General features: G+C 39.3%; 1 protein-coding gene across 1 annotated transcript; it reads right to left on the bottom strand.

Moving 5' to 3' along the window:
• Nucleotides 1-16,294: 16,294 nt before the first annotated feature.
• Nucleotides 16,295-17,795, bottom strand: LOC110611657 (UPF0481 protein At3g47200). Its single transcript, XM_021752042.2, has 2 exons — nucleotides 17,760-17,795; nucleotides 16,295-17,607 (listed from the first exon to the last, which is right to left on the bottom strand). Exon 2 carries the CDS (start codon nucleotides 17,605-17,607, stop codon nucleotides 16,336-16,338), a length of 1,272 nt encoding a protein of 423 aa, XP_021607734.1. The 5' UTR covers nucleotides 17,760-17,795; the 3' UTR covers nucleotides 16,295-16,335.
• Nucleotides 17,796-24,185: the final 6,390 nt, after the last annotated feature.

The following is a 24,185-nucleotide window of genomic DNA, read 5'->3' as shown; positions in this document are numbered from 1 at the left end:
TCAATTACAGAAATTCTAGTTCAACAGGGACACAGCAGTATAGAGGCAATTACAGCGGGCAACCTTTTAAAGTTGTAAATTCTAACAATCCTCAAAGTACCATGGAAGAAAGGAGAGACAATAAGGGAAAGGCAGTCACCACTACAGCAGACGAAGGAGGCAGAACCAATCCTTATCAGAAGCCAACGGGAGACATATGTTACCGCTGCAGGCAACCTGGTCATTGATCAAATAATTGTCCAGAACATAGAGGAGTTAATACTGATCGCCGACAGGTTAATATAGTTGAGCAGGTGGCTAAAACTGACGAGGAAGTGGATGACGATGATAGATCTATTATTAGTTCTGAAGATGGAGAGGTCACCTATGTGGTGAAGAAGATCTTATGCTCAACAAAACAGGAGAATGAGACGCAAAGGAGGAAGGTTTTCCAGGCAAAGTGTCGAGTAGGGGAGGCGATTTGCAGGCTAATTATAGATAGTTGCAGTTGTGAGAATCTGAAAGCTAAGCAATTGGTGGAGAAATTGCAGTTGTCTACACAGCCGCACCCTTCGCCATACAAAGTCGGATGGATTAAGGAAGGTCCGACAATTGAGGTCAACAGAATCTGCAGCGTGCCTATCTCGATCGGTAAATCTTACACTGAACCTGTTAATTGTGATGTTGTGGATATGGATTGCTGCGACATTTTGCTAGGTCGCCCTTGGCAATTCGATATTGATGCTTTACATAAGGGGAATGTAATACCCGGCTAGACTCCGGTATCGGAATCCCTACCGTCCGGTGGGACCTCGGATGTCGGAAACCTCTAGAAGGGTAAAACTATGATTTTATGAAATGTTTTCATGTATTTCATGTTTTTAAGTAAGAAATTAAATGAGTTTTCGCATGAAAAGTCCTTGGAGGAAAACCCAGGTTCGGCCGCCGAACTTCGGAGTTCGGCCGCCGAACATGCATGCTTTCGGAGGGACCTTAGGCGCCCGAAAGTTTTGAGTGAGGGAAATGCAGGTTCGGCCGCCGAACTCCAAGTTCGGCCGCCGAACCTTGCATGCATGCGGAGGCACCTTCGGCCCCCGAACGTGGCCTGGCCAGCCACCTATAAAAGGGGCACTTAGCCGAAATGGGAGAGTTTTCTCCCATTTTCGACCTCAGCGAGCTTCCGACCTCCCTCTCCCAAATCTTGTGTTTTTCCTTCAATCCCCACCATTTTCTTTGAGTTTTAAAGTTCCACAGAAGTTTTTGAGTGTTTTCAAGCAAGATTGGAGCTTGGAAGTCTTGGAGCTAAATCCCTCCATTTTCCGAGCTAGGATCGTTCTTCCTCTAGATCTTCAAGAGGTAAGCTTCGATCTATGCTTCTTTTATGTTTTATGAAAGTTTTATGCAAGTTGATGGGGTAGAATGCATGTTTAGGCTTGTTGTTAGGTTTATGGGTTTATGTTGTGATTTGAGCAATGTATGTTGGAAATGTGTTGTTTGAAGTGTTGTAGTTGGGGTATATTATAGTTTGAGACCCCTAGGTGTGATGTATGATGTGTATGCATGTGTAGAAACAAGTTTATGCATGTTTTGAGGCGTTTTGGAGGCTTTGGACACAAGGGAGCCAAGTTTCTGCCCTTCGGCAGAAACTCAGGTTCGGCCGCCGAAGTGACTTTCGGCCGCCGAACCCCCTTGTGGAGGCAGTTTCGGCTGCCGAAGCCTGCCCCCGAAACTCAAGTTTCGTCTCTGTCTGGGAGGTTCGGCCGCCGAAAGTGCCGCCGAACCTGCATGACTTTCGGCTGCAGAGGGACTTTCGGCCGCCGAACCTGCCGCCGAAAGTGCCCTGTTCAGCCATTTCTTGCATGTTTTCATGTGATGTTTTCAGGATGTTTGAGGGGGTTTTTGGGGAGTATTTTAGAGTCATATTCATGTATGTTTGGTGCCTCATTTGAGTCCACCTGTGTAGGTTCGGACCCGAGGGACCGAGACCCCCGGTTGTGAGATAGTCGTTCAGAGTTCGTTGTTAAAGCTTCAGTTGCCAGGTGAGTGGAACAACTCCTTAAGCTTTAAAGTAAATGAATAAATGATTGAATCATAAAGCATTACCCATGCATCATTATGCCATGCAATATTAGGTTGTTTGCATTAGAAATTCACGAATATGTTGCATTGCATACTTTGTTGTTGATGTGGATGAATGTTGAATGATCCATTAGCCCTTGTATGTCATGATAGCCTATGTGAGTCCAGGTGTGCCTGCTATAGCTCTACGCCCCTGGCACTATGACAGATTATGGAAGTCCGGGTGTGCCTGCTACGGCTCTACGCCCCCGGCATGTATAAGTAAGGAAGATTGGGGCTAAATGGTGACAAGTTCATCCTTGTTGTGAAATGTTTGTGTTATGGCGCATACATGAAAGCATGAATAAGAAAAAGAAAGAAAAAGTTAAATGATAATAATAATAATAAAATGAATAATAATGTACCTAAAAATGGAGGAATTAAAACAAATGTTTTTAGTTTCTGCTCACTGGGCTCTTGTAGCTCACCCCACTCCCCTTATCCCCAGAATCGCAGGTATAGGATAGATCAAGAAGTCGGCTAGAGTGAAGTCAAGTCACGTATGTTGTAATAGATATTAGTGGACATGAACATGATGTAATGAGTATGTATGACCATGTAATGTAATTCATGATTTGGATGTTGTATTGAGGATTATAGTAGTGCTTGACCTAGAGGTGTGTGAATCCCCATTATGTACAGAATGTTTAATGAGTAATGATGTTAATGACCATGATTATCCAAGCTGTTATGTATGATGATGATACCCCATTGGAGTATTTGATGAGGACTCCAGTGTGGGGTTTATGTATGAATTTGTGCATGCACAGGTTTTGCTTGGATAAGAGAAAAGAAAATTTTTACAGATCATATATGTGTTGTCTTGTTTGGGATTCCACAGGTTTACAGAAGGTATGTAGGCTTGCTACGGGCCCCGGCGGCCTTAAGCCGATCTGGATCCTAGCGCCGGTAACGGGTCGGATTTCCGGGTCGTTACAGAGTGGTATCAGAGCCCTAGGTTCATATGATCGGACCTAGAGTGTCGGGCTCATAGATGTTCTAGAAGGTCAAGCACACTAGGAAAATCATGTCCACTAGGATAGGATGTAGAGTCCTGTCTATATGATGATATGATATGCCATGATGATATGCATGTGCATAAATGCTATGATGTGATGCTATGTATGTGATGAGGGTTCATGTGTTTCCACATGAACCATATGATACTAATGATTGTTTATGCTATGTGCTGTTTTTCAGAAGATAGAATGAGAGGAACCCGTCGATCTGCACGATTGACTGGAGTGCCACCTCAGGACGAGGGCGCTGATGCCCGTCCTCCAACATTGCCTAGGGCAATGTCCAGTAGGTCCAACAGAGACAGAGTAGCTAGAGACCCTAGAAGGTCTTTGGATCTGGGTAGAAGCAGATCAGTAAGGGGAACAGTGCAGGGAGGAATGTCTGAGGATATGGAAGTAGATCAGAGGAGGGATGGCAATCTCGGTGTGAGCATGCCGGAAGAGGGCATGGGAGAATCAGAAGGAGGCACTCAGGCCTCGAGTCATGTCCAGCCACATCACTACCCACCCTATTCACACCATCCAGGGTATTCGATGGGAGGTACATCGGATTACCCCAGTTTTAGCCCTTATCCTCCACATATGCCATACCCACCTTACTACCCACCATACTCTCAGTACCCCATGTACCCACCTCCACCTCCCTATACCAGTACAGCAAACCCTACCCCGGGGGATGTTGCACCTCCACCACCACCAGTACCTACTGTCCCGGAAACACAAGTACCCAAACCTACCTCATCTAGAGGGAGCAAGGTCAAGATGACCGATTACATGAAGTTGGGTGCTCCTCAGTACAGAACAGGTGATGACCCATTTGAGTATCTGAGCAGGGTCAAGACTATTACAGATGAGATAGGGGCTGATGACAGTAGAGCCATTCAGATGGCTGGGTTCACAATGGAGTGCAAGAAAGCACGTGGTTGGTTTAAGAACTATGTGAACCCGAGGGCGGACAGTATGTCCTGGGAGGAGTTTGCAAATGAGTTTGCAGGATGGGCTTTCCCTGAGAGCTCTAGAGAGCAGAAGATAATAGAATTCGAACAGTTGAGGCAGACTGAACAGATGAGTGTGGAGGAGTACACAGACAGGTTCCTGGAGTTGTTGCCATATGCTGGGCAGAATTTGGACACAGATCAAAAGAAATCAAGTAGATATATTATGAGGCTACACTCCAGGTATTCCTCTTTGATACAGTCAGCAGAGAGGGAGAGTTTCCATGCCATAGTGGATATGGCTAGGAGAATGGAGGCTAGTGCTATCGTTGAGGGGAAGGTAAAACAGTCAGTGGCACAGTCTTCTGGTTCCAAGACCCCAGGTGGGGAAAGGTTAGACTCTTCTTCTCTGAGTGCAGGCAGTAAGAAGTGGGACAGAGGCCACAGAAAATCTAAGAAGAATAAGTTCTGGAACAAGATCAAGTCAGGTCTGGGTTTAGGCAGTGGCTCCAGCTCTGGCGCAGAGGTTACAGCATGTATGAGATGTGGGAGACCACACAAGGGAGTATGTCTGGCAGGGACAAACACATGTTTCAGATGCGGACAGGCGGGTCATTTGGCTCGAGACTGTCCTAGAGCAGCCTTTGCAACACCGTCTCAGCAGACAGCCTCCGGCAGTGTGGTGCAGCCAGTAGCTCCAGCCGCAACACAGGCCAGTGGCAGAGGCAGAGGGAGAGGGTCAGCCTCTTCATCAGCAGGATACAGAGGTGAAGGTCCATCAGCTCCGGCACGGATCTTCACTATGACTCAGCAGGAGGCCAGCACATCCAACACCGTGGTGGCAGGTAATCTCATCGTTGGTTGTTCTGATGTGTATGCCTTAATGGACCCGGGTGCATCTCATTCTTTTGTTGCTCCGAGAGTCGTGGAGAGGGTAGGATTGATGGTCTCTGGGTTAGAGTGTCCCCTATGGGTCAGTGGACCCAAGTGTGACCCGTCAGTGGCAGAGGCAGTTTGCCAGTGTAGTCCAGTTTTCATAGAGGGAAGATGCCTTTCCGCCGACCTCGTGGTTCTAGATTTGACAGATTTTGACGTCATTCTAGGGATGGATTGGTTGTCGACCCATGGTGCTACCTTGGACTGTAGAGACAAGGTAGTCAGATTCAGAGATCAGGATGGGTCAGAGGTCGTCTTCAGAGGAGACAAGAGGGGTACACCTAGAGGTCTGATCTCAGCTCTTCAGGCTCGTAGGTTGCTTAGGAAGGGATGTCAGGGGTTTCTAGCTCATGTGAGGGAGTTAGATAGTCATGTCAGAGAGCCCGCCTCAGTGCCTGTGGTGAGTGAGTTCTTAGATGTTTTCCCAGACGAGCTGCCAGGGTTACCACCTGCTAGGGAGATAGAGTTCGAGATTGAGTTAATGCCTGGTACCAGACCGATCTCTATCCCTCCCTACAGGATGGCACCAGCTGAATTGAAAGAACTGAAGGAGCAGTTGCAAGAGCTAGTAGATAAGGGTTTCATCCGACCGAGTACTTCACCTTGGGGTGCTCCGGTTTTGTTCGTGAGGAAGAAGGATGGATCCCTCAGACTTTGTATCGACTACAGACAGTTGAACAAGGTCACTACCAAGAACAAGTACCCTTTGCCGAGGATCGACGATCTATTCGACCAGCTAGCAGGAGCAGGTTGTTTCTCCAAAATAGATCTGAGATCAGGGTACCATCAGTTGAGGATAAGGAATGAAGATGTACCGAAGACAGCTTTCAGGACCAGGTATGGGCACTATGAGTTCCTTGTGATGCCGTTTGGGTTGACCAACGCCCCTGCAGCATTCATGGACCTCATGAACAGAGTATTCAGTCAGTATCTGGATCACTTCGTTATTGTCTTCATAGATGATATCTTAGTGTATTCCAGAAATGCAGAGGAGCATGCCCATCACCTGAGGACAGTTTTGCAGATCTTGAGAGAGCATGGCTTGTATGCCAAGTTCTCCAAGTGTGAGTTTTGGCTTAGGAGCATTTCATTCTTGGGGCACATTGTGTCAGATCAGGGTATTGAAGTAGACCCCAAGAAGGTAGAGGCTGTAGCTAACTGGCCTAGACCCACCACAGTAACCGAGATCAAGAGTTTTCTGGGTTTAGCAGGTTACTACAGGAGGTTCGTTCAGGACTTCTCAAAGATTGCTGCTCCTATGACCAAATTGACAAAGAAGAATCAGAAATTCATATGGACCGATCAGTGTGAGGAAAGCTTTGAGGAGCTTAAGAGGAGGTTGACTTCAGCACCGGTGTTAGCTCTGCCAAAAAGTGATGATGACTTCTCAGTATATTGTGATGCGTCCCGTGTGGGACTGGGTTGTGTGCTGATGCAGAATGAGAGGGTGATCGCTTATGCTTCTAGGCAGTTGAAGAAGCATGAGCTGAATTACCCCACACATGACCTAGAGATGGCAGCAGTGATCTTTGCACTCAAGATGTGGAGGCATTACCTTTATGGGGTAAAGTGTGAGATCTTCACAGATCATAAGAGCCTGCAATACATCCTGAGTCAGAGAGAACTGAACATGAGGCAGAGGAGATGGGTAGAGCTGTTGAGTGACTATGATTGCAAGATTCAGTACCATCCGGGTAAGGCGAATGTTGTGGCAGACGCCCTAAGCCGGAAATCACTCGGCAGTCTATCCCACATTTCAGCAGAGAGGAGGCCGGTGGTGAAGGAGTTCCACAGACTTATGAGTGAGGGATTACAGTTGGAGTTGTCTGGCACAGGTGCCTTAGTGGCTCAGATGAGAGTGACACCCGTGTTTCTGGAGCAGATAGCTCAGAAACAGCATGAGGACCCAGAGTTGGTCAGGATAGCCAGAACGGTTCAGTCAGGCCAGAGTAATGAGTTCAAGTTTGATGATAAGGGGATCCTCCGCTACGGGAACAGATTATGTGTGCCAGATGACATTGGTCTGAAGGGAGATATTATGGGGGAAGCCCATAATACCAGGTATAGTGTTCACCCTGGAGCCACCAAGATGTATCAGGATCTGAAGAGAGTGTATTGGTGGCCAGCTATGAAGAAGGACGTGGCACTGTTCGTGTCAGCCTGCGATGTGTGTCAGAGGGTGAAACTAGAACATCAGAAGCCGGCTGGAATGTTGAACCCACTACCGATTCCAGAGTGGAAATGGGAGAATATAGCTATGGACTTCGTAGTGGGGTTACCGGCAACGTCCAACAGATTGGACTCCATATGGGTGATTGTGGACAGACTCACCAAATCTGCTCACTTCATCCCTGTCAGGAGTGGTTACTCTGTGGACAAGTTGGCGCAGGTGTACGTAGATGAGATTGTCAGACTGCATGGGGTCCCGGTATCTATAGTGTCAGATAGAGGGCCCCAGTTCACCTCCAGGTTTTGGCGGAGTCTGCAGAACGCTATGGGTACCAGATTAGACTTCAGTACTGCCTTCCACCCACAGACGGACGGACAGTCAGAGAGGACTATCCAGACAATAGAGGATATGCTCAGAATGTGTGTGCTAGATTTTGGCGGTTCTTGGAGGCAGCATCTACCTTTGGTGGAGTTTGCCTACAATAACAGCTATCATGCTAGCATAGGGATGGCTCCATATGAAGCTTTGTATGGGAGGAAATGCAGATCACCTATCTGCTGGGAGGAAGTAGGAGAGAGGACTCTTGCGGGTCCGGAGTTAGTAGAGCTTACCAGCAGGGTGGTACCCATAATCAGAGAGAGGATCAAGACTGCTGCTAGTCGGCAGAAGAGTTATGCAGATATCCGCAGAAGACAGCTAGAGTTTCAGGAGGGGGATTTGGTTTTGCTCAAGGTGTCTCCTATGAAAGGAGTGGTTCGGTTCGGGAAGAAGGGTAAGTTAGCTCCACGGTACATCGGTCCTTTCGAGGTGCTTCAGAGGGTCGGTAATGTGTCGTACAAGCTAGACTTGCCTGCTTCGATGGAGAGAATCCATCCGATTTTCCATGTTTCTCTGTTACGGAAGTACGTGTCGGATCCTGGAAAGGTTCTTAGTGAGCCCGATATGGAGATCCAAGAGGATCTCACCTATGTAGAACAGCCAGTGAGGATCCTAGACACTCAGATCAGAAAGCTGAGGAACAAGGAAATCCCGATGGTGAAAGTCCTTTGGAACCACCACAATATTGAAGAATGCACCTGGGAGACACGGGAGTCCATGCTCCAGCAGTACCCCCATCTGTTTTGAGGTGAGTGTTAGCTGTTCTATGTGTTGCATGTATAATATATTGTATGCTATGTTGTATGTTATGATTGATGCCATGCTTTGTATGTTAGTTGAGGAACATTCGGGGACGAATGTTCTTAAGGGGGGGAGAATGTAATACCCGGCTAGACTCCGGTATCGGAATCCCTACCGTCCGGTGGGACCTCGGATGTCGGAAACCTCTAGAAGGGTAAAACTATGATTTTATGAAATGTTTTCATGTATTTCATGTTTTTAAGTAAGAAATTAAATGAGTTTTCGCATGAAAAGTCCTTGGAGGAAAACCCAGGTTCGGCCGCCGAACTTCGGAGTTCGGCCGCCGAACATGCATGCTTTCGGAGGGACCTTAGGCGCCCGAAAGTTTTGAGTGAGGGAAATGCAGGTTCGGCCGCCGAACTCCAAGTTCGGCCGCCGAACCTTGCATGCATGCGGAGGCACCTTCGGCCCCCGAACGTGGCCTGGCCAGCCACCTATAAAAGGGGCACTTAGCCGAAATGGGAGAGTTTTCTCCCATTTTCGACCTCAGCGAGCTTCCGACCTCCCTCTCCCAAATCTTGTGTTTTTCCTTCAATCCCCACCATTTTCTTTGAGTTTTAAAGTTCCACAGAAGTTTTTGAGTGTTTTCAAGCAAGATTGGAGCTTGGAAGTCTTGGAGCTAAATCCCTCCATTTTCCGAGCTAGGATCGTTCTTCCTCTAGATCTTCAAGAGGTAAGCTTCGATCTATGCTTCTTTTATGTTTTATGAAAGTTTTATGCAAGTTGATGGGGTAGAATGCATGTTTAGGCTTGTTGTTAGGTTTATGGGTTTATGTTGTGATTTGAGCAATGTATGTTGGAAATGTGTTGTTTGAAGTGTTGTAGTTGGGGTATATTATAGTTTGAGACCCCTAGGTGTGATGTATGATGTGTATGCATGTGTAGAAACAAGTTTATGCATGTTTTGAGGCGTTTTGGAGGCTTTGGACACAAGGGAGCCAAGTTTCTGCCCTTCGGCAGAAACTCAGGTTCGGCCGCCGAAGTGACTTTCGGCCGCCGAACCCCCTTGTGGAGGCAGTTTCGGCTGCCGAAGCCTGCCCCCGAAACTCAAGTTTCGTCTCTGTCTGGGAGGTTCGGCCGCCGAAAGTGCCGCCGAACCTGCATGACTTTCGGCTGCAGAGGGACTTTCGGCCGCCGAACCTGCCGCCGAAAGTGCCCTGTTCAGCCATTTCTTGCATGTTTTCATGTGATGTTTTCAGGATGTTTGAGGGGGTTTTTGGGGAGTATTTTAGAGTCATATTCATGTATGTTTGGTGCCTCATTTGAGTCCACCTGTGTAGGTTCGGACCCGAGGGACCGAGACCCCCGGTTGTGAGATAGTCGTTCAGAGTTCGTTGTTAAAGCTTCAGTTGCCAGGTGAGTGGAACAACTCCTTAAGCTTTAAAGTAAATGAATAAATGATTGAATCATAAAGCATTACCCATGCATCATTATGCCATGCAATATTAGGTTGTTTGCATTAGAAATTCACGAATATGTTGCATTGCATACTTTGTTGTTGATGTGGATGAATGTTGAATGATCCATTAGCCCTTGTATGTCATGATAGCCTATGTGAGTCCAGGTGTGCCTGCTATAGCTCTACGCCCCTGGCACTATGACAGATTATGGAAGTCCGGGTGTGCCTGCTACGGCTCTACGCCCCCGGCATGTATAAGTAAGGAAGATTGGGGCTAAATGGTGACAAGTTCATCCTTGTTGTGAAATGTTTGTGTTATGGCGCATACATGAAAGCATGAATAAGAAAAAGAAAGAAAAAGTTAAATGATAATAATAATAATAAAATGAATAATAATGTACCTAAAAATGGAGGAATTAAAACAAATGTTTTTAGTTTCTGCTCACTGGGCTCTTGTAGCTCACCCCACTCCCCTTATCCCCAGAATCGCAGGTACAGGATAGATCAAGAAGTCGGCTAGAGTGAAGTCAAGTCACGTATGTTGTAATAGATATTAGTGGACATGAACATGATGTAATGAGTATGTATGACCATGTAATGTAATTCATGATTTGGATGTTGTATTGAGGATTATAGTAGTGCTTGACCTAGAGGTGTGTGAATCCCCATTATGTACAGAATGTTTAATGAGTAATGATGTTAATGACCATGATTATCCAAGCTGTTATGTATGATGATGATACCCCATTGGAGTATTTGATGAGGACTCCAGTGTGGGGTTTATGTATGAATTTGTGCATGCACAGGTTTTGCTTGGATAAGAGAAAAGAAAATTTTTACAGATCATATATGTGTTGTCTTGTTTGGGATTCCACAGGTTTACAGAAGGTATGTAGGCTTGCTACGGGCCCCGGCGGCCTTAAGCCGATCTGGATCCTAGCGCCGGTAACGGGTCGGATTTCCGGGTCGTTACAGGGAAGGAGAATTCATACATGTTCACGTGGAATCAAAAGAAGATTACTAACTTGCCTTCTGGTTCTGCAAAACATTCTAAAGTGGAAGGGAAGAATGTTGTTGCTGTTTCCATAGGAGTGCAGAGACTATCAGGCGTAGTTGAGAAATTTAGAGGCACACTGACTTTATTGGTGAGAGCAAAAGGTATAATGGAAGATGCATCATCTTTACCACCACCCGTCAAAGAGCTGTTGAAGGAGTTTTCTAAGATAGTGGAGGAATCATCTAAGCTTCCACCTATGCGGGATATCCAACATTAGATTGATCTCATTCCTGGATCAAAGTTACCGAATCTGCCTCATTATAAGATGAGTCCAAAGGAGAGTGAAATCCTCCAAGAACAAGTGAAAGAATTACTGAAGAAGGGGCATATTCGGGAGAGCATTAGCCCCTGCGGAGTACCTGCCCTATTAGTTCCAAAGAAATATGGGACTTGGAGAATGTGCATGGATAGCAGGACCATCAACAAAATTACAGTTCAATATCGATTTCCTATTCCACGATCGGATGACATGCTAGATCAACTATCTGGGTCTAAAGTCTTTTCTAAAATCGACCTTAAAAGTGGCTATCACCAAGTTCAGATCAAGGAGGGAGATGAATGGAAGACTGCCTTCAAGACTAAGGAAGGCTTGTATGAGTGGCTGGTTATGCCCTTTAGTTTAACGAATGCACCTAGCACTTTTATGCAACTCATGAACTAGGTTTTGCGTCCTTTCTTGCACAAATTTGTGGTTATTTATTTTGATGACATCTTGACTTTTAGTTGCAGTGAGGAAGAACATCTACAGTATCTCCGTCAAGTCATGACGGCCTTACAAGAAAGTGAGCTGGCTATTAATCTTAAGAAGTGCATTTATATGATGGAGCGCGTTGTTCCTGGGGTTCGTTGTTAGTGCAGAAGGAATACATGTTGATAAGAAGAAGGTAGAAACAATACGGAATTGGCCCATCCCCAAAACTATTTCTGAAGTTCGCAGCTTTCATGGCATTGCTACTTTCTATTGACGGTTTATCAGAAATTTCAGTAGCATCATTGCCCCTATCACAGATTGCTTGAAGAAAAAGAGAGTGCAGAAATTTGCATGGACTGAAGCTGCCAACAAGATCTTTGAAGAGATTAAAGATAACCTTACTTCTGCCCCTATTCTTGCTCTACCTGATTTCGATAAACTGTTTGAGGTTGAATATGATGCTTGTGGAGTTGGAATTAGTGGAGTGTTGTCACATTCTAAAAGGTATATTGCCTTCTTTAGTGAGAAACTGAATGAAGCTAGAAAGAAGTGTCTACTTATGAGCAGGAGCTATATGCAGTATTCCGGGCTTTTAAAACTTAGGAGCAGTATTTGATGGGGCGAGAGTTTATTATTCACACAGATCATCAATCTTTGATCCATTTTAAAACTAAAAAACATGTGAATAAGATGCATGCTCGATGGGCAGCTTATTTTGGAGCCTTTCATTATGTCATCAAATATAAGGCTGGCCATAGTAATAAGGTGGCAGATGCTTTGAGTAGGAGGGCTGCTCTGTTGATTGCAGTTAATCATGAGGTTGTAGGTTTTGAATTCCTGAAGGATTTGTATACTACAGATGATGACTTTGCTGATATATGGGCTAGAATCCAGACTCACCAGCCTACTGATGGGTTTTTGATACATGATGGCTTTCTTTTTAAAGAAAACAGGTTATGCATTCCTCGATCTTCTTTGCGGGAAAAGCTTATTCGGGAGGTCCATGGAGGAGGTTTGAGTGGTCACTTGGGGCAAGACAAGACTATTGCTGGGTTGAAGGAGCGTTTTTACTGGCCACAATTAAAAAGGAATACAGGTCGGATGGTTCAGAAGTTGCCAGTGTGTCAAACTCAAAAGGGACATTCGCAGAATATAGGCTTATACACTCTACTGCCTATTCCAGCACATCCTTGGGAGGACTTGTATATGGATTTTGTTCTTGGTCTTCCACGTACTCAACGTGGATCTGATTCCATTTTTGTTGTTGTTAACAGGTTCTCCAAAATGGCGCATTTCATTTCTTGCAAGAAAACTAATGATGCTTCTCATGTAGCAAAACTGTTTTTTCAAGAGATTGTTCGCTTACATGGTATCCCTAAGACCATCACTTCTGACAGAGATGTGAAGTTCCTAGCTCATTTCTGGGTGACTTTATGGAAACGTTTTGGAACTGAACTTCGATATAGCAGTGCTGCACATCCCCAAACTGATGGACAAACTGAAGTGGTGAACTGCACACTTGGCAACCTTCTACGTTGCATCTGCAGTAACAAGAAAACTGTTTGGGATCTTGCTCTTATCCAAGCAAAATTTGCTTATAACAATGTTGTCCATAACTCCATAAAGATGTCACAGTTTGCTGTTGTGTACAGGAAAGTCCCAGCGCATACAATTGATCTTATTGCCCTTCCCACAGGTTCTCACAACAGTATTGCAGCAAGCAACTTGGTAAAACAACATGTGGATGTTTTCAATCAGGTACAACAATGCCTTAAAGAAGCCAATGACAAATATAAAGCTACGACTGATAAACATAGGCATTTCAAGTCCTTTAATATCGGTGATCAAGTTATTGTGTATTTACGCAAGGAGCGTGGTGGAGGACAGAAAAAGCTTGATGCTAAGAAGATTGGTCCCTTCTGGATCATTCAAAAGATTAATGATAATGCCTATGTTCTTGACCTCCCACATGAGATGAAAATTTCCAAGACATTTAACGTGACGGATCTATCTCAGTACTACTCAGCTGATGACAACTCGAGGTCGAGTTCTTTACAAGTGGAAGGGAATGACATTGAGCAATTAGTCTTGGACTTTACGGCAGACTTGGACCGGACTTAACTTTTGCTGCCGACATCCGATAGAGACCCACGATATCTTTTTAAAAAGGAAATTTCGAGACGCACGACTTTCAAAAGTATGACGAGGGCCATAGACCTGTCACAAAGTTCAATATGGAAATTTCATCGTTTAGGGGGTTAATTTTGCATTTTAATTATTTTTTAAATATTTTGAGTATTTTCGTAATTTTACATGTTAGGATTTTATTTTCTATTATAAATAGTCTCACTTAGCTATTAGAAACTCACTTTTCAATTTTTGAGAAATTTCAATAAGATTTTTAGTCTTTTAACCTATCTTTTCTCTTATTTCATCTTAACCAAACAGTATTGATTAAAACTCCTGACGAAGTCTAAATAATCCTTTATTAATTCACCTGTAAGTTTTTCATTAATTCGAATCGTTATAGAATCTTCATTTGTCATATGTTCTTTTTCATAAAAAAAAAAAAAAACTTTATTATCCAAATTTTAAATCTTTATAACATGTTTCTTCTAAAATTATTACTAACAACACCTAACATTTAAAAATACCAGCTGAGTTTTACGAATTTTTTTTCAACTTTATGACTAGTTTATTTTAATTATAGTGTCAGCTCCTGGCGCTTCGCTGTAGGCCTGCAGCCTGCAGCTTTGATGTGAACGATCTATTGTGGACTGTTTTTGATAGCCAACTATTCTAAAATAGACCAGTTGGCATGATTGTTTTGAGCTTTTGTAATTATTTTTTTTTAAATTCCATTTGATTTCCCACTAAATACCTAAATTTTTTATTCCTCACTTTCAATTCATCTAAAGTATTGTATATAAATAATAAAAACAAATGGCTTAATCACTTTAAATAAATTTTTATGATTTGCCTTGTTATTGCAATTTTTTAACTCTAAAATTAAAATAAATTAGATTTATGATTTATTATAATAATCATATAAATAATAAAAACAAATGGCTTAATCACTTTAAATAAATTTTTATGATTTACCTTGTTATTGCAATTTTTTAACTCTAAAATTAAAATAAATTAGATTTATGATTTATTAATTGATTATTATAATGCTATTGATATGAATTTATGCAAAGTATTTGTTACGAGCAGATGGTTTTTCATGGAAAGAATTATAATTTATATTATTGGTGTAAAGAAAGGTTTGTTATTTAATGTGAAATATAATAATAAAAATTTTGGAATAACTAATTAAAATTTATTTATATTTATATATTGATTTTTAATTTTATTTTTATGATAATTATTTTATATTTTATATATTTAAATGAATATACTAAGAAAATGAGAATTTTATTATTAAAAATAATTTTACGAGTCAAAACACTAATAATAAGAGTAGCGTGATAAAAAAAAACTTATAGACCGTCTTTTTCACTCAATTATGAATTGGGTAATATCTAATCTTCATATTTATTTGTTTAATTTAAATAACGTCTTGTTATGTCTTGATCATTGTAGTTATTTGTTAACTTTAATTTTTATATGATTTTTAACGGGTGCATTTTGCTCATATTATTAATTATTTTTACTTATTTAATATATTTAGTAATTATCTTTACTTACTTATTTGATATATTTAGTAATTGTAATTAGTTTATAAAACTTACTTATTTAATATATTTAGTAATTGTAATTAGTTTATAAAACTTACTTATTTAATATATTTAGTAATTGTAATTAGTTTATAAAACTTACTTATTTAATATATTTAGTAATTGTAATTAATTTTTATAAATTAATATTTTATAGATATCTTGTTCGCATTTTGTAAAAAAAAATATCTATTAAATTTTGAAATGAAAAGCATTAATTTCAAAGAGGGAAAGAAAGTTACATAAGTAGCAATACAGTTGTATCACATCTTATATCACTCAAACTGCAACTCATCTTTATATGTAGAAAATCAATAGTTTATGGCGATGACGGCAGTCTCTTTTATTCTATGAGGGCAATTTTTTAGGATATATAAATAGTCTCTTTCTTTAAATTATAAGGAAGAAGATCTAAAAATAAAGAAAAGAGCAGTCACCTCTCATAACAAAAGGGGCTGCAGGAACTTTATTAATGGAGGCTTTTTGGACATAGATTATCAATATTTGAAAAGTCCTTCGTTTCGATTTTTCTTCTCCTTTATTAATTTCATACTTTATTTATTTTATTTTGAGATTTCCTTTGTAAATATCATGTTTAGAGAGTAGATTTTTTAGATTTCAGAAATTGGATATATCTTGGATTTGAACTAATTTTTATTGATGGATTTGTTCTAACTTCTAATTTTGAATTGGGTATTTGATTTTCATTATTTTTTTTGCTTAATTTTTTGCTTAAGTATTGTTTTAATATTAATTGATGTATTGAGAGAAGAAGATTAATAGTAGGAAACCTAGAATTAAATTTTATATTTTTGGATTCAAGAAATTGATTAAAGGTTGGAGATGATTTCATAATTAATCAAAAATTTTAATAGATTTTTATTAAATTAAGAGTCATGAAAGTAGAAATTGATTTAGTTAAGGTACAATCTTAATATCTTAAGAATTAAGGTAATTTGAGAATTAATTTTTTCGAGAAATAGAATATCTATAAATTAATAGAAATTAAAGAAAATTTGAATTAATTAGGGTGTCAATATCAAATTTTTGAAATTAACTTTTCATATTTAAGAAAGAACTGAATAGCAGCCAAAACAAATGCCACAACAAAATGAATAAGTTACATTGACAATTTACTTATAATAAGAAAGAACTGAATAAACAGTTTGAGTCATAGCGAGAAGGAGTAGCATGATAGCAGCCAAAACAGAAATGAAAGACCATGGGCTTTGAAAATAATCGTGCCTAAACTTGGCCATCCACAGATTCCTTCGTTTCTTGCAATGCTCGTTTATATTGTTCACTATATCCGTGTAGAGATTCCCTCCATAGAAGACTTGTTCCCCAAGCTTGTTGAATAGAATAGCAATGCTTTCATCGTCTCCCTTCCAGTTATCAATGATCCCCTGGGGACAAAGTAGCTCCACATCCCTTTTAGAATTGATGAGCCTATCCATGAATACCATGTAATCAGTGAAGTATTTTGGACTCGTGGAAGAGGTCAACTGCTCGTAGGCTATGAGATTTCGCAAGACACACTCTGTGTTATCTTCAATTCGTATTTCTGGGATTTTAATTGTGTTGTTTACAAAATCTATATCGAACAAGTTATTTCTCTCAACAGCACTCTTAAACTTAATCCCGGCATCTTTGAGCTCTGTGGCACAGCGCGTAAAACATCTTTCCTTGGCTTGTCCCATTTTCTTATGAGCCTCTAGTCTTGCAGGGGAAGGTTGCCAGTGGTCGTGCAATAATCCCAGTAGGTTCTTGATTTGTATAATATTTTCTGGAGTGTATGCGCGACTTGAATTACACAATGGGCCTAGTAGAAAACTTTCATAGGTTTTCAAAATCACTGCAATGAAGGTGCTTTCTTGGTCCGGAATCACATTGCTTGTGACAAGCAACTCCCGTAGTATGAAGAATGGAAGTTGATTTTCAAGCAATAGCAGGTCCAGCTTGCATCTAGTCAACATATGATTAGATCTTAAAAGAGGGTCTTCTTTATCATTTTGTTTCAATTTGCATATAAACTCAATAATAAAGCAACCATCAATAAGCATCATTTCAACGAATTCATCATGGTCAAAGCTTAAAGGCTCTGCATAACATTTACGAGCTCTTTCTTCCAAACTTCTTATGGTCTGCACATACCTTGACACATCTTTCTGAGCACTTCGTTGAAGGAGGCTTTGAAGATACCGTATTTTGTGATCTTCCATGGCAAGTAAATGATCTTTTCCATGGTGATAAGGACCAATTGCAATTAGTTGCGGTTCATATGCCTCTTCATTCACGCTCCGTAGTTCCTTTGGCACTTTGAAAATGCAATGATCTGAGAATACAGGAGATTCACCTGTAAGCTTTTCATTAATCCAAATCGTTACGCAGTCTTCAATCGCCATCTATTAGAAAAAGATAATACTCCGTTAATCCAAAATTTAACATGTTTCTACTGATTATTATTAACAATAACAGACATTAAAAACAAACAAGCTGAGACAATGGCATGCATTGAGGAAAGGAAACAGGAGGAGCATCATGCAGAGCAGCTTACTTGTTAATTTGAAGCATGTAACTATCTCACCCTCCGGAGCTTAGACAATTGAAACTTTTTAGGACTACTTATAATGCTAAGCATTGTGTACCAAGTCCAAGTCTTCTTTCTCTCTACCAAGACTAAGAGGGCTACAAGTCTTTATTTATTTTTCTTTGGAACTAGTCATCTTCAGAAATAATGTGATGTGTGTGAACTTCATTCACTTATCTTTATTGTGGAAAATAATTGTGGCCCATGCAAGAATTGTTCTTGGTCTAAATATTAGAATAAGATGGAAGACCCGCTAATCATTAATTGAAGAAGTTATTCTGAGACGTGTGGTGTTCTACACTATATATCTGATTATTGAGGAAAAATTATTACGATGTAATCTCTATAATTTAAGAAAATTTACTTGGTTCCTAAATATTTAAAAATACATTAAAATATTCCTTACATATAAAAAATTTGATTAGTTAGACATTCTATTACTTAAAACCATTAATAACCAATGAATAGGAAAAATGCCCTTAAAAATTTACAGAATAACTTAATTAATCTATAAAAATTTTAAATCCTCAATTTTCTCCTCTCTCAACATGCTTCTCTCTCAACATGCTTCCAACATCTCTCGTCCCCCTTTCTTTTGTCTTTATCTCTTCTGTTTCTCTATATCGTTCTTCGTATATATGCATTAACACTTTTTGAGATTTACACATTATACTCTCTTTTTTCTCTTTCTCCTCTCTCTCAAGAATTAAAAAGATTCTTCTGTTTACTGATATTAATTAGTCTTTTTTTATTGGTGATATTTGATATTTCTTTTCTTTTTCTATATTTATTTTATTAATGAGCAATGATTTTTTCTTTTCTATTGAGACTTTCTCTTAATGATTTCATGTTGTTGGTTTATCATTAACCGTAATATGGAAATATGGGTATCATCTAATTTTTTTATTTTTTATCGATTTATCTTTATTGTACTGTTGAGTGTGTTGCCTTTCCGAATATTTGTAGATCCCTAATAATATAGATCTCTAATAAATAATGTCCTAGCAATCATACAGGGAAAGTTTTGGCTTTTGGCGTTTGTTTTCCTTGATTAAAATACTCATTAAATTACTCATGAGGATGCAAAAATAGCCACACCCTCTTACCTATTAATAAATTTGTTCTCTATATATAATTTTTTCTGAAAAATTACGAAAAAGTCTGTGTATAGAGAAGTTAGCCTCACATCTGATACGGAACTTTGCATTTTCTTCCGGTTAATACTTTGCTATATTTATTTATATTGACATTCACACAAAAATTACCATGATCATGGTAAATAATTCAGAGGAAGGAATATTAAAAATGTCACGACAAAATGAACAAGAAACGTTAACATTTATTTTACTTATAATAACAAAGAACTTAATAAACAGTTTGAGTCAAAAGGTGAGAAGAAGCAGCACGATAACAGCCAAAGAAGAAATAAGAGCCCATGGGCTGTCAAAGTAATTGTGCCTCAATTTGGCTATCCACAGATCCTTCGTTTCTTGCAATACTCGTTAACGTTGTTCACTATATCCGCATAGAGAGCCCTTTTGCAGAAGACATGTTCTCCAAGCTTGTTGAATAGAATAGCAATGCTTTCATCATCACCCTTCCAGTTATCAATGATCCCCTGGCGATAAAGTAGCTCTACTTCCTTTGCAGAATCGATGAGGCTATCTATGAATGCTACATAATCAGAGAAGTATTTTGACCTTACGAAAGGAAACGGCTCGTAAGCAACAAGATTTCGCAAGACACATTATGTTACATCTGTAATTTGTATTTTTGGGATTTCAATTTTTCCCTTTTCAAACTTTATATCGAACAAGTTGCATCCCTCAATACTCCTGAACTTAATCCCGGCCTCTTTGAGCTCTGTGGCACAACACGTAATACTTGATTTCTTGGTTTCTCTCATTTTCTTATAAACCTCTATTCTTTCAGGGGAATGTTGCCAGCTGTCATGTACTAATCCCAATATATTTTTAATTTGCATCATCTCTGCTGAAGTGTATACACGACTCATATCTAAGTCTGGGCCTGATAAATAATGCTTATAAGCTTTCAAAATCAACCTAGTGAAGTTGATTTATGGGTTTGAAATCACATTGCTCGTCACAAGCAACTTCCATAGTATGAAGAATGGAAGTTGATTTTCAAGTAATAACAAGTCCAGCATTAATCTAATGTACATATGTCCAGACCCCATAATAGGGTCTTGCACATCAAATTCAACCATTTTCCATAAAAACTCAATAATAAAGCAACCATCAATAAGCATCATTTCAATGAATTCATCATGGTCAAAGCTTAAAGGCTCTGCATAACATTTACGAGCTCTTTCTTTCAAACTTTTTATGGTCTGCACATATCTTAATACATCTTTCTGTGCACTTCGTTGAAGGAGGCCTTGAAGGTAGCATATTGACGAGTGCTGAATCCGTCAATTAAATTTACTTCGCTTTTCTTGATTGTTAAGAACTTGAAGATAGGGTGAGTGAGTATCGATCCCACAGAGATCTCAAATCTGCTTAATTTAAATGAACAATTTGAAATAAAAGAGTAGTTTAATACAAAGAGTGAGAAGAAAGAGTTTTTTTATGAAAGTGATTTTGCCTTGAGCAAGCCAAAAAAATAAACTTAAAAGAAAATTAATAAATAATGCAATTGAAATTGAAGAAACAAATAATAAAAAAAAAAACTTTCAGCTGAAGGTAATCAAATTGAGATATTTTGCAGTTGATCATTGGTTAGAAAAAAAATATTTCTTATTATTATCTATTGTTTGGTTATAGTGGTCAAACACGCGAATCCCACCAATTCTTCATTATGAATAAATTAATCTGCTTTGTGCTTAAATTAATTCATAGTTAACTAACAATCGCAACACGCGTGTAGATTTAATTAATCAACTGCATTAAGAGAGAAGAACTCAAACTTGATCAATAAAAACAAGCGTTTTATTTAAATCAAATCTGTCAATTTCTTAACATAAACTAATATGTTAATTGCAACTTGTTATTAACCCAATTAAACAATTACGGATTTAATTTGATTAATTAGCTATAAGTTGTTTTCCTAAGAGATTCAATAGGTTTCTTGAATTCTTAAGAAAACAACAATGGAGGTGGTGTTCCTCGAAATCAGAAATTGACAAAAAATAGAAATAAGATGAAGAGAATTAAAGTGCATAACCTCACAACTTGAACAAACCTCAATTTAATTTAAGCTTCAACTGAAAATAAATGTTTAGCCACTCATGGCCATAATAAAATTATAACAATTAAGTAAAAGAAGAAGAAAAGAAGATGGAGAAGAAGGTGAGAGAACAACAAGAGAGGAAATGAGAGTGAGAGGTAGAATATAATTCCTAGGTTGAATGTTAGGAACCTTTATATAAGCACAAAAAGATAAAAACTTAATAATTTAAAATAAAATCTATTATTCCTATCTTATCTCTATCTAATTTGATTGAGTTTGATTCAACTTAACCCATTTGAAGTCAATCTTATCCTTGCTTAGGTGGCAAAATCTATCTTATCTTCCCATCGATTGTAGCTTCCCAGTATAAAAATCCTTTAATTCAGCATTTTTTTCTTCATTTTCTTAACTTCTGCTCACTAATCTGTTCAAAATCAAATTCAAATTAAAATTGAAAATTTATATCAAAATTACAGTAAAATCAAGAAATTAAATGAGGAAAAAAAATGTGAATTTTGCAACTCATCACGTATTTTGTGATCTTCCATGGCAAGTAAATGATTTTTCCCATGGTGATAAGGACCAATTGCAATTTGTTGCGGTTCATATGCCTCTTTATTCACACTCCGTATTTCCTTTAACACTTTGAAAATGCAATGATATGAGAATAGAGATATTTACCTGTAAACTTTTTATTAATTTAAATCGTTACAGAGTTTTCATTTACCATCTATTTTTTTTATAACAGAACTTACCTTCCTTTGGGAGCAATTTTAAAAATAATAACTTACCTCCAAAAAGGTTCCCTAAAGTCTCGAATTGCCTAGAAGATTCAATCTGCCCCAAAAATAATAAATTAATTAATTTAAAACTAAAAATTTAAAGGAAAACTTACTTGTGACTTTACAGGCTTGGGCAAGTCTGTAACCTTGGGTTGCCTCCCAAGCAGCACCCTTATTTATTGTCCTAGGCTGGACAGTGGCATGTCATGTTTCATCCACTTCTCTCTTCATATTCATTCAACACCCAAATTAACTTCATTGCTTTTAAAGGATTCAACTTGGAGAATATTATGATTGGAAGTGTGCTCTTACTTCCCAAAAATGCATATTTTAAATGAGTTGAAAGCATTTTTAACTCAAGTTCTGGTGCCTTATGGCTCAAAGTGTCCAATGAACGAATTGTTTTTATGATTTCCTCATTGAGTTTCAATGTGTTATTGTCAGGGTAGTCCATTATCAAGTTTTCGGTTAAAAATGTCTCCAACTTGTCTTTCTTGCTTAATCCAAATGCTTTTTGAGCGAGAGGATCAACTACATCTATGCTGCAAAGAGAAAATTTATCATCAGAATACTTTATTGCATCATATACATTAAACTTTACCTCTTCTCCATCAAACTCTATTGAAAGTATGCCTTCGTGCACGTCGATCTCCGTTCTAGCTGTGCTGAGGAATGGTCTTCCTAGTAATAAATCTGTAGAATTGGATGAATTGTCATCTTCCATATCCAAGATTAAGAAGTCTGCTGGGAAGATTAATTTTCCCACTTGGACCAAAACATCTTCCAACACACCCTTAGGATAAACTATCGATCTATCGGCGAGTTGGAGTGTGACTCCTATTTGTTTCAAAGGACCTGCATCCAAAGACAAATAAACTGACAGAGGCATAATATTTATAGAAGCTCCTAAATCACATATTGCCTTCTTGATTTCAAGGTTTCCAACTTTACATGATATTGCAAACATGCCTTTGTCTTTATATTTTTGTGCAATTTTTCTTTGGAGTACAGCTGACACATTTTTCCCTACTTTAATCTTTTCGTGTCCATACAATTTTCTTTTATTAGTGCAAAGGTCTTTTAGAAATTTCGCGTACCTAGGTATTTGCTTTATGATTTCAAGAAGGGGTATGTTTACCTGGACTTTGCGAAAAAATCTCCAAGATCTCTTTCTCTTCCTTTTCTCTTTTTGATTGAGCAAATCTTTCGGAAAAAGGTGGACGTATTACCTGCATTGAGGGTTGTTCCACCTCTGATTTTTGAGGCTGATTCTCTTCTGGAATCTCTATTTTTGCTTCTGCCTTCTAGTCTGCCTTACTGCCTTGGGCAAGCCTCTTCGGGTTGGCAGATTCTAACTCCTTCCCACTTCGCAGCGTAATTGCACTTATGTTCTGTTTTGGATTTGGTATGGTTTGGGAGGGCAGTTTCCCTTGAGATTCTAGCTTGCTCACAGATGTAGCCAGTTGGCTCATTTGATTCTCCAAATTCTGGATGCTTGACTTTGTTTCCTGTTGAAAAGCAAGAGTGTTATTAGCAAGGGATTGAACAATGTCTTCTAGAGACATACCTGATTTTGCAGCTTGATAGTTGGTTCTTGGTTGGTAGTTCTGCTGTTTATTCCTATAGCTAAGGTTTGGATGATCTCTCCACCCTGGATTGTAGGTGCTTGAAAATGGGTCATACTTCCTTTGTTGTCCATTGAGTTGTTGTCCATTGAACCCTCCAATGGCGTTTACCTGTTGCTCTCCTTCTTGAAGGATATGACACAAATCTGTGGGATGGTCATATTGTTTGCAAATACCACAAATTCGTGCATTATTCCCTGCAGCCAATTGTTGAATTGCAGCTGCTAGTTGTGAGATTTTAGAATCTAAAGATGCAATACTTACTTCATTGGTATTTCTTGGAATGTCCTCTTCTTGGCCATATTGTCTAGAATTGGCAGCCATTTTTGAGATTAAGGTTTTACCTTCTTCAGGTTCCATTTCTGAAATGGCACCTCCACTAGCAGCATCAATCATCCTTCGTTCTAATGGCAAAAGTCCTTCGTAGAAGTGAAGGTTAAGCTGTTTTGGAGTGATTCCATGTTTTGGACAACTTGCAATTAATTTCTTGCACCTTTCCCAATATTCATGTAAAGTTTCATTTTTTCTTTGTTTAATTCCACTTATTTCCTTTCTTATTGATGATGCTTTGGTCGCTGGAAAAAAATCTTTCTAAGAATAAGTTTCTAATTTGCACCCAAGTGGTGATTGAACCTGGAGGCAAATAGTAGAGCCAATCCTTAGCAGATTCAATTAAAGTGAAAAGAAAAGCTACCAACCTTATTTGTTCGTCAGTTATACCTTGTGATCTTATACTTGAACAAACCACATAAAACTCCTTTAGATGACGATGGGGTCTTCATTCTCCAAGCCTTGGA

Source organism: Manihot esculenta, chromosome 3, assembly GCF_001659605.2.
Source record: "Manihot esculenta cultivar AM560-2 chromosome 3, M.esculenta_v8, whole genome shotgun sequence".
NCBI lineage: Eukaryota > Viridiplantae > Streptophyta > Magnoliopsida > Malpighiales > Euphorbiaceae > Manihot > Manihot esculenta.
This window is presented reverse-complemented; position numbering and strand designations above follow the sequence as displayed.

Excerpts from the sequence above, each read along its gene's own strand:
- LOC110611657 (XM_021752042.2), bottom strand. The coding sequence starts at position 17,607 with ATGGCGATTGAAGACTGCGTAACGATTTGGATTAATGAAAAGCTTACA.